At 42.5% G+C, this 17,505-nt stretch overlaps 1 protein-coding gene across 1 annotated transcript in view; it reads right to left on the bottom strand.

The window, feature by feature from the left end:
- Positions 1-17,505, bottom strand: part of LOC112116887 (transmembrane protein 263-like) — a 311,024-nt gene that overhangs the window by 255,631 nt on the left and 37,888 nt on the right. Inside the window, exon 2 of the mRNA XM_024214628.3 lies at positions 14,203-14,293. Coding sequence (XP_024070396.1) covers positions 14,203-14,293 — 91 coding nt within the window. The remainder of the gene's footprint in view (positions 1-14,202; positions 14,294-17,505) is intronic.

Here is a 17,505-nt window from a genome sequence, read left to right as displayed (position 1 = left end):
GAATGTCTGGAAAGGGCAAAGACAACTTAGGCAGTAAGGCACCCCTCTCACTCCCCGCAAGGCAGTCTGCAATTTTTAAAACGAAAAGCAATTGTAAATTTTAAATTTACCATTGTTTGTGCACTCTTTTCACTGTGATTAACTCAGTTGTGTCCATGGACCATCTGGGAACTGAAGTGTTCCTCTCACAATCAACTGAAGCTCGGTTTTACAAAGTATTTTTGGCCTTGAGATTACACAAGGCACTTTTGTCTGCAGATGCCCTGAACCTGTTTTAATACTGAGACAATAATGCACTCCTTGATGTCTGCTTTTAGGTCCTTCAACCTTTGCTGGTCCCTCCACCTCTGCAGCATGGGCACACTCCAGCACATCCCTGGGATTCAGAACGGTCACAGACCAGTCCAAGAGGAAGTGTTTCTATGATGAATTTATGGTGGACATTCTGGACAGAATGGAGAAGATTTCGTGGAAAGGCACAGACAGGCTACAGAGTGACAGGACAGAATTGCAATGTACAAGGAGAGGCATGCAGCACAGTTTATGGAGCAGGAACAAGAAAGAATATGGCTGAGGGAAGAAGATAGAGCACAGCATAAAGACCTGTTTGAGAGGCTGCTTGTACTTCTGTCTGCAAGAGTACAGGCTCCTACTGTACCCACACCATGTCCTGAGTCCCCTCCACAGTACCATGTGCTGCAGACCAGGAATACTGTGGAAAATTCCATAGTTGGCGGGCCCATGCAACAGTAGCCGGCAGTACAAATGTACCACCTGCAGGCCTTCACCCCGTGAAGAGGTGCCAAGTGCATTCTAAACATGCAAGAAAGGAAAAGGAGAACAGGGGCCCAGGGAATATGCAACATTAGGGTCTTCATTTCTTGGTACTAGTCAACGGTGTTTGCACTGTTAAATGTTCAGTTTATACACTATTTCATTAATGGTTTTGGTGTTGGTTTATTACTGGTGTTTTGGTGTGCTAATGGCAGCTGGCTTGCCTGGCAATGGTTTAATATATTTTATGTACAATAATACATCCATGTTCAAAAAAAATAAAGGCTTTTATTTGATTAAGAAACTATTACCATCACTGCATCACATCATATAATGCACATTTCAAATAATAAACAAACACATAAGGGACTACTAAAGTTGTACCCAATTTCTCAGTACATTTATTTACATCAATCCATAGTTCTTGTCACATGCCCCCCTCCTCATTTCATAAGCAGTCATGTTACCAATAAGTACAATGCACATCAATCCTCACCCCCAGTTCATAAGCCATCCTCTCATCCATAACTAAAATACTTAACTACCCCCCCACTTCACTGCATGATGTGACAGTACCTCATTTACTGTAATCATTCTACATAACATTCATAAACATACTAGTCTCCCTCTTCTATTGGCCCATGCATGGGTGCCTGTTGCATGGGTGCCTCCTGCTCCAGGTGTGATAGGTTCACTTTCTGGTTCAGTGTACCAATTCAGCAATCCATTACTGTCATAGGTCCATTCAGGGGGAAAATGGCTCACCTTTGGCTTCACAATGACTGTGAGCAAACCACAATAACGTGGACAGCATTGATGACATTAGAATCCAAAAACCGGTATGTAAACAGCACCAATGGGATTTCAGTCCACCAAAAACGCATTCAACTACCATTCTATACCTGTTGAGAGTGTTATTAAACTTTCTTTCATCAGGTTCTCTGAGATCAGGATATGGTTTCATAAACCAAGGCAAAAGTTGTAACTGAAAGGCTGGTTGTTGGTGTTTCTAACCTCACAACATATTTCAGTAACACATATAGTAATACTTCACATTCAATGATAGTACATACAGTCCAAACAGGATATTAATGTTCAATAGACGAAGACTTAAAATGATACCTCACAAGGCATACTTTGTACAAAAATATCATAATCATATCACCATGGCAAATATGGGGGTTCCATGGTGCTACTTTGAGGTACAGAGTGTCACAGGTATCCTTTGCAGTTTATGTATATGTCCTTGAGGAGGGAAAATTATGGGCATGAGTCCCAGCAATGGCCCCGGCACACTTTGGAAACCCCATTCTCTCAAAGCCAGCAATTACTTCAGAGATATCATTTATGCTCAGCAACTTTAGGTAAATCACACACACCTGACTGCCTCAGAAACCTCTGCCACACTTTATGGACAGTTGCCTTTCAATGCCAAACTGATTAGCAATAGACTGGAGCAGTCCGCAGTAGCCAGCTTTCAGACGGTGATAGCAACCTGCTTCTGGACCAGTATGGCTACCCTCATACATGCATCATGATGCTGGAGGGTCAGAGAAAGCAGCTTACAAAGCTCCAAAAATGTAGCTTTTTTCATGCGGAAGTTCTGGACCCACTGCTGGTCATGACAGGTCTGCATGTGCTGGTCACCCTGCTCCAGAAGCGCCGGTGTACACAGGAGGCATCAGCGCCTATACTGAGAATCATGAGCGGCATCAGCCAGTTCAAGTCTTCCATATCGGTATCGTTGGGGAGGGTGCTAGGAAGCTTAGGATATGGCAGTTTGACTCAGGTGGCACCTTAAACACTGATAGATTTATTTGGGCATAAGCTTTTGTGGGTAAAGCACCCACTTCTTCAGATACATGGAGTGAAAATTACAGATACAAGCATAAATATACTGACACGTGAAGAGAAGTGAGTTACCTTACAAGTGGAGAACCAGTGTTGAAAAGGCCAATTCAGTCCAGGGTGGATGTGGTCCACTCCCAATAATTGATGAAGAGATGTCAATACCAAGTATCTGTATTTTTCACTCCATGCATCTGAAGAAGTGGGTTTTTTACCCACGAAAGCTTGTGCCCAAATAAATCTGTTAGTCTTTAAGGTGCCACCGGACTCCTCGTTGTTTTTGTGCATACAGACTAACACGGCTACTTCTCTGATACTTGACTCAGGTCTGCGTACTGCTTTGTGGACACTGGAGCCTGGGTCTGGGGCCCAGGTCCAGAAATTCTTAACTGAAGGTCACCGAAAAATGTGGACAATCTAGCCCTGGGCTTACAAACCCAGGATTCACAGATTTGAATCCCACTAACCCAGTGCTTACATTGCAGTGCAGACATACCCAAAGAGATAAACGTATGACATCTTTAAATAAACCCTGCTCATACAGCCTCTGTTCCATATTCTGGTCTCAGTTCACAATGATATGTAGCAAAGAAATCTGAGGAAGTTAAGTGTAGCTGAATTTGACTTATCACCACATTCTCAATTACCATCCCAAGTGATAAGGCTTCTATTATTCTCTTATGATGATGTACCACAGCCCAATCGATCTCATAGGCAAGACATATTCACTGATATATAGCCATTTCCCTTTTTTAATCACATCCCATTATACCCTATGTATGCCCCTAAATAAATTATTCTCCATGGAAAACATAAGATGTTTTTCAAATCTGAAAAATTATTACAGAGACTCCACTGTAAGACCACGTGAGGTTCACAAGCTTGATAGCTCTGGATCAAGACATTTACAAGCTTCACCGCTAAAGTGCTCTGAATTTTTTCTTATTTGTTATTTAAAGTAAAACACCCACCAAGGTGTTAAATGCAAAAACCTGCAATATTCTAACATAACATCAGGCTATAAAACGCACAGTACAAGCAGCACAGCCAACGATGGTGTTAAATTGGAACCCTACTTTGCATTTCCCAGTGTCCTGATTTTAACAGTGTGGTCTTAACATTTAGTCAGTACGGGGTGGGATTTTTTTGGCATTTAATATAATTAAGTAGGTGGTTCCTTACACATTCTATTCAACTGTAGTCCCATATCCCACTACATACCAATGGTTGGCCTATCCAAATATAATTATTTAGACAATAAGACATAATGATGGTGTGTTTGGAGTCAAGAAATGCAGGAACTCTCTGGAAGATAAATGCAGATCAGAAAGAAACAAGAAAATAGCCAAAGTATATAGAGTACAAATAGTAGCATTGGTGTTTAACCTTAGCATGGTTCAATTGCATTTTTTATGATAAAGTTCAGTTGTCAGAAAAATGAAACTAGTAGTAGTCAATATGAGCACTTGTTTCTCTCTAGTAGATTCTTGATAGATACTAACTAGCTATTTTAGTGACAGGTTTACACAGACACATTATAAACTGCTCATCAGTTGCCCATCCTTTGAAGAGACCACACTTATATGAATTACCTCACAAGCTGCAGGTCACACACTGGTGCTGGAAAGTAATGACAATTCTAAATGATCAAGTTCTTCTTCCACTTGTAAGCTAATTTCCAACCTGCTGCAATATTGATTTAAGAATCCCAGATCCTGGCCCTTGTTACAGGCCAGGAGTGTCTGGTGTGACCATTTTAATCTTTAAATTTCATATTAAAATCAGTTTATACAGGGCAAGAAAACGATTCTCACCTTGTTTGCTTTTTGCAGGCTCTGCAAAGGACGCAGACATTAATTCAGTGCCAAGCAAAATACAAAAATATAAACCACCAAAAAAATGTTGACAGATAATCCCCATGTTGAGTTTCAGATTTCAGGTAATGACGACTGCAATATTAAGTATGTTAGTGACAGTAAGAGTACACACCCCAGTAGGCAGAGGGGAATATTAAAAACTCAGCATTAGCTAACATGTCTCTTAGCAAACAGAGACAGGCAGGCAAAGTGTGGGAAATGGAGTGGATAGGAGAGGACAATTCCAAAACGTTAGGTCAGAGAAGCCCACTAATATGCTTTTAGAGCATCCTCCACACATCATTAGAAAAACATCTTATTCCTATCAGTAGTCAGAGATTCAGAGAAAGTAGAGATGGATAAAAGCTTTATTACATCGCCATCTAGTTGCTAGTGCAAGGTTGCACCCTACATTACATTTTCTAACGCATTGTAGAATTTGTTTTTAAATGTCTCAAGCGACGTTGCTTCCATCTCTTTCTTTGGGAGACTATTCCACAATTCATGAAATGTTACGCTACGAGGGTAAGATCTAACATTTAACTACTTTTTTACTGGAGAGAGGGCTGCTGAGCAGCCAAAGTAACATCTCATTACACCATACGAGACCAGGAGAAGTAGAAGCAAGAGTAGGGCTGAGGGAGAAAATGAAGCCAAGAATTTAAACAACATTCATGCTGTTTCTAGGAGAGAGTGTAATATGGCTTCCTTATTCCTAATTTCCTTCTAGAGGTTTTTAAGGCCCGGCTTGACAAAGCCCTGGCTGGGATGATTTAGTTGGGAATTGGTCCTGCTTTGAGCAGGGGGTTGGACTAGATGACCTCCTGAGGTCCCTTCCAACCCTGATATTCTATGATTCTATGGTGGCTGCTGAACTGGAAGTTCATGCTGTCAATGATAAGTCTATTACTGCAATAACACCAAGCGGGCACTACACCAAGAATCTAAAAACAATCTGAAATTAAAAATACCAAAAAGAGCTCATCAAGAAGTATAGTGAAATAAAGCATGCAAAAGTACAGCTGACCATTGGGGAACCTGGAAACATAAAAGAAAATCTTGGCTGCCTTTAAAATAAAAGGAAGCGGGATAGGAGGTGCATAGGCTAGACTGATGTTAAAATGTTTTACAAGCCTGGCAAAAAATGTTAAGGCAGACCCCATGTGGAGGGTGGGGCTGATGCTCTAGGTCAGTTCTCTCTGCAGACACACGAACTATTTTGGAGAAATCAGCGAAGTCTGTTGGGGGTGGGGTGGGGGGAAAAGAGGGAGGAAGTAGTGAAGCCAAAGATAAATAAGAATTGTTGTTATTCTCCTTTTTGGAGGGGGGGGGGGAATTGATTTTCAGAGAAGGGAAGTGACTTGTCCAAAACCACACAGTAAGTCACTGTTATAACCAGGAACAGATTACAGGTCTCCCAATTCTCAGCCCTTTATCTTAACCACAAGATCATTCTTTCTCCCGCTTGGGGCTTCATGGACGGAACTTAGGGCAAAAGGTTTTCCACTAGCCATAAACACAAAAAAAGCAGAAGCTGTAGCCAACAACCAAGCAGTTGGTTTAAGATCTACTGTGCAAAAAAGATGCCATTGTCAGAGATTTAGCTGGACAGAACCTTGGAAAGCATAATTGACTGATGGCAGCCCAGTACGGCTTTACAAAAGATGTGGTTTTGCTTAACTGACTTGCCAGAGCATGACTGCCACATACAATAATCTTCAGAAGTTCAAGAGTCACAAGACACGCACAACCTGCCCTGCGGAGCAGTGCCTGCTGGGGCCCGGGGCTTCTGCCCTGACACCCCCTTGCAGGGCTAAAGCCCTTAAACTTCCCTCCCTGCAGTGCAGAAGCCTCTAGTCCAACCACCCCACCTCAGGGCAGAAGCCCCCAGTCCCACCACTCTAGCGCAGGGCGGATACACCGATCTCCCCCTGCCCAGTCTGGTAGGGAGACAGTTGGGGAGGGGGTGTGTGGGGGGGGCTCAGCAAGCCGCACTTTAACTGTAAAAGAGCTGCATGCGGCTCACAAGCCACAGTTTGGCCAGCCCTGATCTATGATAACCATGCAGAGCTGATGGGACCTAGTTTTTAGAAGTTCTCATTCAAAAGAACCCTCCTAAAATGAACTAAATAGAACTCAGTGTGTCTGCCTTAGAAGAGATGAAGTGGTCTGCCTGGAATGGAACTTATGGTACAGAGAAACACAGATGGTTCAGATACTAGACTCACACTCAGGGCCGGCTCCAGGGTTTTGGCTGCCCCAAGCAGCCAAACAAACAAACAAACAAAACAAAACCAACAAAAAAAGGCCGCGATCGCGATCTGCAGCGGCAATTCAGCGGGAGGTCCATAGCTCCGAGCAGGAGTGAGGGACCGTCCACCGAATTGCCGCCAAACAGCTGGACATGCCGCCCCTCTCCGAAGTGGCCGCCCCAAGCACCTGCTTGGTAAGCTGGTGCCTGGAGCCAGCCCTGCTCACACTTTAGGGCCATCTCCTCCAAACAGTTTGGTAATAAGAACTTTAGTGTTTACTACTTACAAAGATCTCAAACCTCCATCAGAGGAGAACAATTGGTTTATAAACTTCCAACGAGGGGGCGAGGGGGGCTCCTCTTACTACTGTCATAACCAATAATGCAGCCTTGCAGTCAGACAGGACCCACCAGTATTAAGGTTAAAACATACTATATCTAATTTATAGCTTTATGTTCCCACAGTTTAACATGCCACAACAGACAGCCCAGAAGTACGACAGGTCACCAGAGCAAAACAGGGGGCTGCCTTTAAAACAAACTTGTTACACTCCAGAATTTGCTGACCTTCATTGCTAGGTTCTGTCAACTCCTCTGAACTGCTGTATACTGGATTTAGCGCACCATCAGGGTGAGAAGCACTTCATACAATGCAAGTTACCATCATTAACCCTTTACTAAAGGCCCTTATTACATAGGATATGGACCAGATCAAAGAGTAAGGAGATGAAAAAAAGGAGATAGCATGAAGTCAAAAGGTAAAAGACCGCTAGGCATACTAGCGCCAATCCCCTAAAATTGAGGGGGCTGATAAAGCTACCCATGTAGTATCACAGAGCAGTTTTTAGGACTAAATACTTTATCTCACCCCCATCCAAGGAAGTGAGCAAGGTATCTAAAACGTCTGACACATCACAGATTTCGTGCACCAAAACCTATAAGAACATTTTCTCAAAAGCAGCCCCTGGGACAAACAGGACTGGACAGATTATTTGGCAACTGCTGCATTATTAAGCATGCAGCGCCCTCATGTGTCTACACAAGGAATTCTCAACAAAAACCTTAAAATTGGTGTCTGGTGAGAACGTTTGCTCTCTGCCTTTTGGCAGGTTTAATTTTGCAAGAGTAATAAACTCTGATATCATACTAGGGGCCTGACCTTCTTAGTCCAGTCCTTTGCTATCCTTAACAAGACACTCTTACATCATTCTCCATTTGAACTCAAGTAAAACGGGTGTATTGATATAGTCAGTAGTAGGGTCATCTTTCATAGATTCAAGGACTGGAAGGGACCTCGAGAGGTCATCGAGTCCAGTCCCCTGCCTGCATGGCAGGACCAAATACTGTCTAGACCATCCCGGATAGACATTTATCTAACCTACTCTTAAATATCTCCAGAGATGGAGATTCCACAACCTCCCTAGGCAATTTATTCCAGTGTTTAACTACCCTGACAGTTAGGAACTTTTTCCTAATGTCCAACCTAGACCTCCCTTGCTGCAGTTTAAGCCCACTGCTTCTTGTTCTATCCTTAGAGGCTAAGGTGAACAAGTTTTCTCTCTCCTCCTTATGACACCCTTTTAGATACCTGAAAACTGCTATCATGTCCCCTCTCAGTCTTCTCTTTTCCAAACTAAACAAACCTAATTCTTTCAGCCTTCCTTCATAGGTCATGTTCTCTAGACCTTTAATCATTCTTGTTGCTCTTCTCTGGACCCTCTCCAATTTCTCCACATCTTTCTTGAAATGCGGTGCCCAGAACTGGACACAATACTCCACCTGAGGCCTAACCAGCGCAGAGTAGAGCGGAAGAATGATTTCTCGTGTCTTGCTCACAACACACCTGTTAATACATCCCAGAATCATGTTTGCTTTTTTTTGCAATAGCATCACACTGTTGACTCATATTTAGCTTGTGGTCCACTATAACCCCTAGATCCCTTTCTGCCGTACTGCTTCCTAGACAGTCTCTTCCAATTCTGTATGTGTGAACCTGATTGTTCCTTCCTAAGTGGAAGCACTTTGCATTTGTCTTTGTTAAACTTCATCCTGTATACCTCAGACCATTTCTCCAATTTGTCCAGATCATTTTGAATTATGACCCTGTCCTCCAAAGCAGTTGCAATCCCTCCCAGTTTGGTATCATCCGCAAACTTAATAAGCGTACTTTCTATGCCAATATCTAAGTCGTTAATGAAGATATTGAACAGAGCCGGTCCCAAAACAGACCCCTGCGGAACCCCACTCTTTATGCCTTTCCAGCAGGATTGGGAACCATTAATAACAACTCTCTGAGTATGGTTATCCAGCCAGTTATGCACCCACCTTATAGTAGCCCCATCTAAATTGTATTTGCCTAGTTTATCGATATGAATATCATGCGAGACCGTATCAAATGCCTTACTAAAGTCTAGGTATACCACATCCACCGCTTCTCCCTTATCCACAAGACTCGTTATCCTATCAAAGAAAGCTATCAGATTGGTTTGACACGATTTGTTCTTTACAAATCCATGCTGGCTATTCCCTATCACCTTACAACCTTCCAAGTGTTTGCAGATGATTTCCTTAATTACTTGCTCCATTATCTTCCCTGGCACAGAAGTTAAACTAACTGGTCTGTAGTTTCCTGGGTTGTTTTTATTTCCCTTTTTATAGATGGGCACTATATTTGCCCTTTTCCAGTCTTCTGGAATCTCTCCCTTCTCCCATGATTTTCCAAAGATAATAGCTAGAGGCTCAGATACCTCCTCTATTAGCTCCTTGAGTATTCTAGGATGCATTTCATCAGGCCCTGGTGACTTGCAGGCATCTAACTTTTCTAAGTGATTTTTAACTTGTTCTTTTTTTATTTTATCTGCTAAACCTACCCCCTTCCCATTATCATTCACTATGTTAGGCATTCCTTCAGACTTCTCGGTGAAGACCGAAACAAAAAAGTCATTAAGCATCTCTGCCATTTTCAAGTTTCCTGTTACTGTTTCTCCCTCTTCACTGAGTAGTGGGCCTACCCTGTCTTTGGTCTTCCTCTTGCTTCTAATGTATTGATAAAAAGTCTTCTTGTTTCCCTTTATTCCTGTAGTTAGTTTGAGCTCATTTTGTGCCTTTGCCTTTCTAATCTTGTCCCTGCATTCCTGTGTTGTTTGCCTATATTCAACCTTTTTAATCTGTCCTAGTTTCCATTTTTTATATGACTCCTTTTTATTTTTTACATCATGCAAGATCTCATGGTTAAACCAAGGTGGTCTTTGGTCACATTTTCTATCTTTCCTAACCAGCGGAATAGCTTGCTTTTGGGCCCTTAATAGTGTCACAAGCTAAAATATATACAGTCACCTACAACAGTTGGATTCAGAGCAGAGTGCACAAGTAAAACAGAAGTTAACAATGACATTATCAAAAAATATGAAATATTAATAGTACATACTGGAGCTTGGTTAAGGATAGAAACCCCCCTTACCAATTTCTAACCTAGGCCTGGTCTAAACTAGGAACTTACATTGGTATATCTACATCTCTCATTGGTGTAAAAAATCCACACCTCTGAGAGATGCAGCTATACCGATCTCATCCCCGGTGTCGACAGCGCTAGGTAAATGGAAGAATTCTTCTGTCAACCTAGCTACCACCTCTTGGATGGGTGGATTACCTATAGCGACGGGAGAAGCCTTCCGTCGGCATATGTAGTGTTAAGTGTAAACATACCCCTAGACAATTACCTTAACTGGCGTATCCAAAATTTCTTCCTTATGTGATTTATTTGCAACTAAACATTTGAGGCATTAAAATATTCCTATAGTGTAATCAGGCTGACAGAGGGATATTAGAAAGCAGAGCAACACTATATTACTCATCACACTTATGTAAGCTTATCCAAGATAAAAGTAGTTTTAATGTCACCATTTGAAATTAAGCTTTTCCCTACTCATGTTGCACTTGTGAAACTCATATGCATGAGAAAAGGTGCTTTGTGGCTAGACAGCTCTGTTCTAGTCACTGAGGGCACTGGAAAGACAAGAGAGTAAAACCAAACGAGTTCAAGTCCCTGCATTTGCAGAGGAGTGTGCTACAGTATTATTCAGAAACACAATACGACCCCTGTAGGACCAGCTTTTGATTTTACTTTATCTTTACATATAGTACAGTACCTTCCAATTCCCCTCCCTCCAGGATGAGATTAAATGCACTTCACAGTCTGGAAACTGAAGTCACTATGATGCAATTTAGTGAAATATTGGACTGAGCCAAAAGAGCAGACACTCTGGAAAGCCTGCCGTCCCTTGTGCTCTCATTATAAGAAGGCGAACAGTCACTGTCTCCAATTCATAGATGCCAGGAAACAAGAGAGCAGCACAGTTACAACATGATTTACTGTATTTTTTGCAAAGCATTTGATTTAACTGGGAAAATGTTATCAAGAGGAACAGGCAGCAATAAAAGAATGACTGCAAGAAGATGGTGCTTAATTGCATCTTCTATTAAAAGAACTTCAAAGATCTATTCTTATTGTATGCCATTTTTGTAATGGCTCTTGTAGCTAAGCTCTTTTGCCATCTCCCAGAATCTCTGTAATAATTATAGCAGGTGTATATTGTTAGAACCACAGCCTGTGAACTAACAGAGCTTGCTTAATTTCACCAACATACAGGACCACCTGTAACCCCAGCACAATCCTATGGTTTATTTTATGGCAGTTTTTCCACCTCTCCTTTGCTTCCCAGAGGACAGCACAGAAGAGGGTAGATATTCAGCATCATGAGGATTCATCCCTCTCATTTTGCTACATTTAATTGCACTTTACAAATCAAAGGTAGGCTTGGAGCTCAGTATTTAAGACAAGGGACGTATCTACTGCCCTGATTGTTTACCTGTTGAGTATTTCACCTGTCACATCATCCCCAATACATTTCTGTCCTACTATCAGCAATGATGGAAAGAGCTGGAGAACATGTGCTTATCCTAGACTGCTCAACAGTGCACTCAAGATGAAATATAGCTGCCAGCATTACACGTTTTTCTATCACCCTTCAACCTAGCTGGATGACAGGCAAATGCAAAAGGCTTCTCTTGCAAGTTTCTTGACCAAACATTTTATCACAAGCCTTACATTAATTGCTTCAGGAGAATGAAGCCACTGGTCAAAGGCCAGGTATGGTGAAAGCTGCAAAATGTATTCCCTGTATTGTAACATTGATGTGAAAAGATGACATCCTATGTTTCACCATTTGAGGATTATTCAGTCTTTAAATTCACTTTAATCCTGACTCAGAGCAGTAACTGAGATCCTTACCCCCATGATGTGTGGTGGTTGCGTCCTGGCTTAACCTTATTACAGACAGAGATGAGACCATTACATTTCCCTCACTTAGGTTCAAAACACTGTCACAAAGACTAAAAGGCCAGACAGATAGCCCTCTGTTAACCCACTAATAATTCTAAAGCTCCAGAGAGCTTGCAGATTCAAGGCAAAAAAGAATTTGAACAAAACAAGCATTCAGGTGCCTTTTGGTGACCATTCAGATGTTACAGCCATCACAAGAAATCACTGACTGCATTTCTATTTCACAGAAACACCATCATATCTGATAGTTTGATGACCTCACAGCTGGCAACACACCAGGATCCCCACTGGTTCCACAAAGAAGTAATATTGTGGCCAAAGGAACAGCAATCCTCATATATTATATAGTAAAAATCCATTTAGTCATCAACTTAAATACAGTATGAGAATTCACAGCCCTTCCACCTGGTCCCAGTACCTTGAAAGTTTAAGGTAGCAGTAGGAAGAGGACCTGGAGAAGTCAGCGTTGCACCTACCTCCATATTACAATCTACTGGTAAAGAACCAGCAGAGCATGCAAGGCAGGAGAACCAGTGCTTGGCACTCAACAAGGAAGCTACAGCAGAATGCTGAGCAAGAGGTGACAGAGCTATTCCACCCAGTACAAATCTCCTTTGAGACTGTGACTGTCACTGTGTCGCCTACACAAAAGATGGGCTCTTCCCTTTAAGAAAAGTAATTAGAAGTACAAAATAAAAGGGTTTATGTTCCCACTGACATCTGACAGGCTAGAGACCCTCCATTTTAATAGTAAATTGTTAATAAGAGCTCAGCGCTTACTGGGTTAAGCCTTCCAGAGAGATTATGAATAATTGTATTTTTAAAAAGTCACTGAATTGGAGACAAGTAAAAGCTAGAGATGAATCATATGTGCTGCAGCGTTCGCAGCTTCTATTCAAAGGAAAGCAGCACCTATTTTGCTCAGCACAGCTTTGGAAACATTCACACAGTGAGAAGAGATTTGTTCCCTGTATAATCCAGGCCACATAATTGGAAATGAGGTTTTTAATTAAAATTGGCATTTCTGATCCTCCTGCTGACTGACAGCCTCTTCCTCAGACTGCTAAACCAGTTTCCAAGAAATGGCAAAAAGAAAAAAAAAATCTGGCAAACCCATAAAACCTGGATTTGATTATTCTGCACTGGGGATGGTTCATATAACAGGGTACTGCAGAGAGAGGCAAAGAGAGACAGCAGATAGCCTACAGAGGAAGTTTTCCCCATGATTACAGTAAATCACAAATAAGATAAGATAGGAACCAGTTTTCCTCGGTCCACAAGCAGGACAATTTTAAATCAGAAGCCTTATTTTCAGAGGGTATGTCTACACTGGAGCTGAAAGTTGTAACTTCCACATTGAGCAGATAAGCCCATGCTAGCTCTGACTGAGCCAGTGCACTAAAGACAGAAGTGTAACCACAATAGCGCAAGCGGCAGGAGGGCCTACCCACTCTGAGTACGTACCTACAATCCTGTCTGAAAATGTACTCATAGTCGCAGAGGTGTGAGTGACAGGAGGGCTAGCTGCCCAAGTATAATCCCATCTGAAACCATAGGTACATGCTCAGGGCTGCTAGCCCCTCCCACTGCTTGTGCTGTTATGGCTACATTTCTATTTTTAGCACACTAGCTCAGAGTAGTGTGTGTATGTCTACTTCCAGCTCCACTGCAGACATCCTCATGTAGAAACTGGACTTTTTGGGTAACAGTACACAGGGCCGGCTCCAGGGTTTTGGCTGCCCCAAGCAGCCAAACAAAACAAACAAGCTGTGATCGCGATCTGCGGCGGCAATTCGGCGGGAGGTCCTTCGCTCCGAGCAGGAGTGAGGGACCGTCCGCCGAATTGCCACCGAACAGCTGGACGTGCCGCCCCTCTCCGAAGTGGCCGCCCCAAGCACCTGCTTGGTAAGCTGGTGCCTGGAGCCCGCCCTGACAGTACATGTGCTTCAACATGTGCAGCTTTCTTTGAATAGAAGCTCCTGCCGAGAGGCCAAACTCAGCTGTCAGCATTAGCAAAGGTTCTTACCCCCCCTTAAAGACAGAAAGGCCCTGTGTCAGGAAAGCTGTACTGGCCAACGAGGAACAGTCTCCCAATCGGTTACAAGGAGCTCATCCTAGTGGTGGTACTGTACCTTCAGGAGGCTCCTCCCGCAGATGAGGGGGCAGTTCTTCATTGGTTGTCTCAGCTTCATCTTCCACCATCTGTGTTTCCAAGCTGGGTCCCTATAGGAAAGAACAGCAAGGAGGACTTAATTTTAGAAGATCCACCACAAGAAGGATTAAGGATTGGAAAATATGCTTTATAGTGAAAAGCTCAAGGGGCTCAATCTATTTAGCTTAACAAAGAGGAGGGAGAGAGGTAAAGTTTTATTTACCCCAGTTTACATTACGGTGAAACTCAGCCGGAGAAGTGAAGTGAAGTGAATTGATCACAGTATAGAAGTACTATATGGAGAGAAGAAATTTGATAAAGAGCTCTTCAGTCTAGTAGACAAATTTATACCAAGATCCAACCACTGGAAGTTGAAGCTAGACAACTTAGACTAGAAATAAGGTGCAGACTTTTAATCGGGAGGGTAATTAGCCATTGGAACAATTTACCAAGCGCTGTAGTTGATTCACCATCACTGGAAATTTTTAAAATCAAGATTGGATGTCTTTCTAAATGATATCTTCTAGTTCAAATGGAAATTATTTAAGTCCTATGGCCTTTTATATAGGAGGTCTCATAGACTTTAAGGTCAGAAGGGACCATTGTAATAGTCTAGTCTGACCTCCTGCTCAATTGCAGGCCACAGAACCTCACCCACTCCTGAAACAGACCCCCTAACCTCTGGCTGAGTTACTCAAGTCCTTAAACCATGGTTTAAAGACTTCACATTACACCATTTAAAGCATTTACACTAGTTTAAACTTGCAAGTGACCTGTGCCCCATGCTGCAGGGGAAGGCAAAAAAACCCCAGAGTCTCTATCAATTTGATCTGGGGGGAAATTCCTTCCTGACTCCAAATATGGCGATCAGTTGGACCCTGAGCATGCAGGCAAGACCCACCAGGCAGATACCCGGGAAAGAATTCTCTGTAGTAACTCAGAGCTCTCCCCATTTAATGTCAGACTAGATTATCACAATGGTCCCTCCTGGCTTTATAATCTATGAATGGAAAAGGCATAAAGGAGGCCAAGGGGCATGAAGTATTTTCAAGGCAAGGCTGAGTGAGCTAGTTTAAAGTCTAGTAGCCCAGTGGACTATCAAAAGCGAATTTTGATTACCCACCCCAAGCTATACATGTACATAGTATACAAAACTGATTCTCAAGCACAATAGCATTTTACCAGATTCTTTTCCATAGCACTCAATTCAATACCAGTAGTCCAGGGGCCTTTCTAATCCCTATGATTGATATATTCATAACCTCACATCATTATGCCCCAGGCTACCAGATTTATCATGGACCTTGGTGACAGTCACTTATAGTTAAGGTTGAAGAACAGTTTCCATAACTGCTCTCACTTTTCACACATGCAACTTAAAAAGAAAAAAAAAAAAAATCACTTTTGGATGTGAGATTTCCCATGATTTACGTGTGCCTAAAAGCTTTTTTGGTTGAAGGTCAAAAAACAAACAAAGCCTCTTCATCCCTTTTTATATTATGAGAAAGTGAACAAAATACAGAATACAGACTTCCCTTTAAAAAAATTCTAACTACATGATTTTCTTTTATTTTTGGCACAATCCTACACTAAAAACAAGTGAAATCTGAAGTTTAGTGTGGACAAGAGTCTAATTAGGGAACTGGGCTTTTGCTCGCTTTGAAAATAACTGGGTTTGATTTAACAAGAGATTTGATTTTTTTTTAAAATCAAACATACGAACATATGAGGCTGGAAATTTACAGTGGCTCACTTAAACATAGGTGTGCTGCTAACATGCTTACATTTATGTCCAATGAGCAGTGGATTTTTTTTTTCCAATTCGAAAATTAAATCCTAGAAAGTGTTACTATCCAATACTAAAACTGTGTTGGATGATCTTTTCCATCTTCCAGCTTATTGAGTTTAAGACTAACCCTGCAGTGTTGCACATTCTGTACGCTCCCACACACAATGTACAACAGATGTGCACTATTTTCTACTCCCATTCTTCTTGTTGAACAGGTAGCTTAAATACTCAGCTACTGATTTAACATGACAGACAGGAAAAGAAAATTGCATATTACTACATCACAAAGGGTCTGTTATTAAAACAGGCAAGGTATGCTACTCTGTCATATTAAACACTGTGTTTGCAACCTTGACTTCTGCCTATTGTGACTTGTGCAATTTTTATTTGCAGCATTAATGTTGAGTTAATACATTCCCTCACGCAATTTGCTGTAATTAGTAACAGCACTTACATAGCACCTTACATCTTCAAGTGAAGGCACTGTATAAACATTAAATAATCACACCTCACAAGAACCGTGCCAGGGACAGAGGTAAAGCTTTATTTACCCCAGCTTACATTAGGGTGAAATTGAGCCAGAGAAGTTGCACTAGGCTGTCACAGCCATGATTAATGCCCAGGAGTTCTTGGCTGCTAGGCCCGTTCCCTGATAGTCCCTTTTGTTCACCTCAGGGATCTGGGATAGATTTTCAGAAAGGTAGAAATTCTGGACTCTGGCAGTAGCTGAGTATACAATATTTAATATGAGGTTTTAGAAGACTCCCATTCTATATTACCCCCCCGCCATCTTTAAATATCTTGCTCCAAATCCATCTTTTTTTTTTTGCCCATTTATGCCTTAAGACAGTGGTCTCCAAAGTGGGGTGCGCAAGAGGATCCTTCAGGGTGTGCGGCAGGAGGAGCAGCGCCGGAGCAGCGCCGCTTTTTTTCCCCTCCCTTGGCCGGGAGTCCGAGCGGCTTTTTTTTTTTGCTTCGACAGTTCAGCCGTGAGCAGGGGGTGCATGCTCAAGAATTTTTTTACTGATTGGGTGCGTGATCAACAAAGTTTGGAGACCACTGCCTTAAGGAGAAGAAAGAGCACTGGACCACACACTGCCACTGGCAAAACTGAAACATTATTTGTTTATATAAGATTGCGTCTATCTGGAGCTCTAGATGCAAGTGCAGACAATTGACAAAGACACGCACAGAAACTAGTAGGACCAACATTTATATTATGACTGTCTCAAAATAGCAAAACTAAAATGTTCTCCCTGCATCGCCTCTGCATCCCTTCCCCATGAGAATGCCTGGGATAAACTAGGGTTACCACATTTCAGCACGGAAAAAAGAGGACAGGAGGAGCCCCGCCCCCGTTCTGCCCTAGCCCCGCCCCCGTCCTGCCCTAGCCCCGCCCCTTCCACTCCCCGCCCCCCTCAGAACCCCAACCCTCCCCCTGCTCCTTGTTCCCTGACTGCCCCCTCCTGGGACCCCTGCCCCTAACTGCCCCCC

Source organism: Terrapene carolina, unplaced genomic scaffold (genome assembly GCF_002925995.2).
Source record: "Terrapene carolina triunguis isolate 2854851 unplaced genomic scaffold, T_m_triunguis-2.0 Scaffold96, whole genome shotgun sequence".
Lineage (NCBI taxonomy): Eukaryota > Metazoa > Chordata > Testudines > Emydidae > Terrapene > Terrapene triunguis.
Note: the sequence above shows the minus strand (reverse complement) of the source record. Positions and strands in the feature narration are given on the sequence as shown.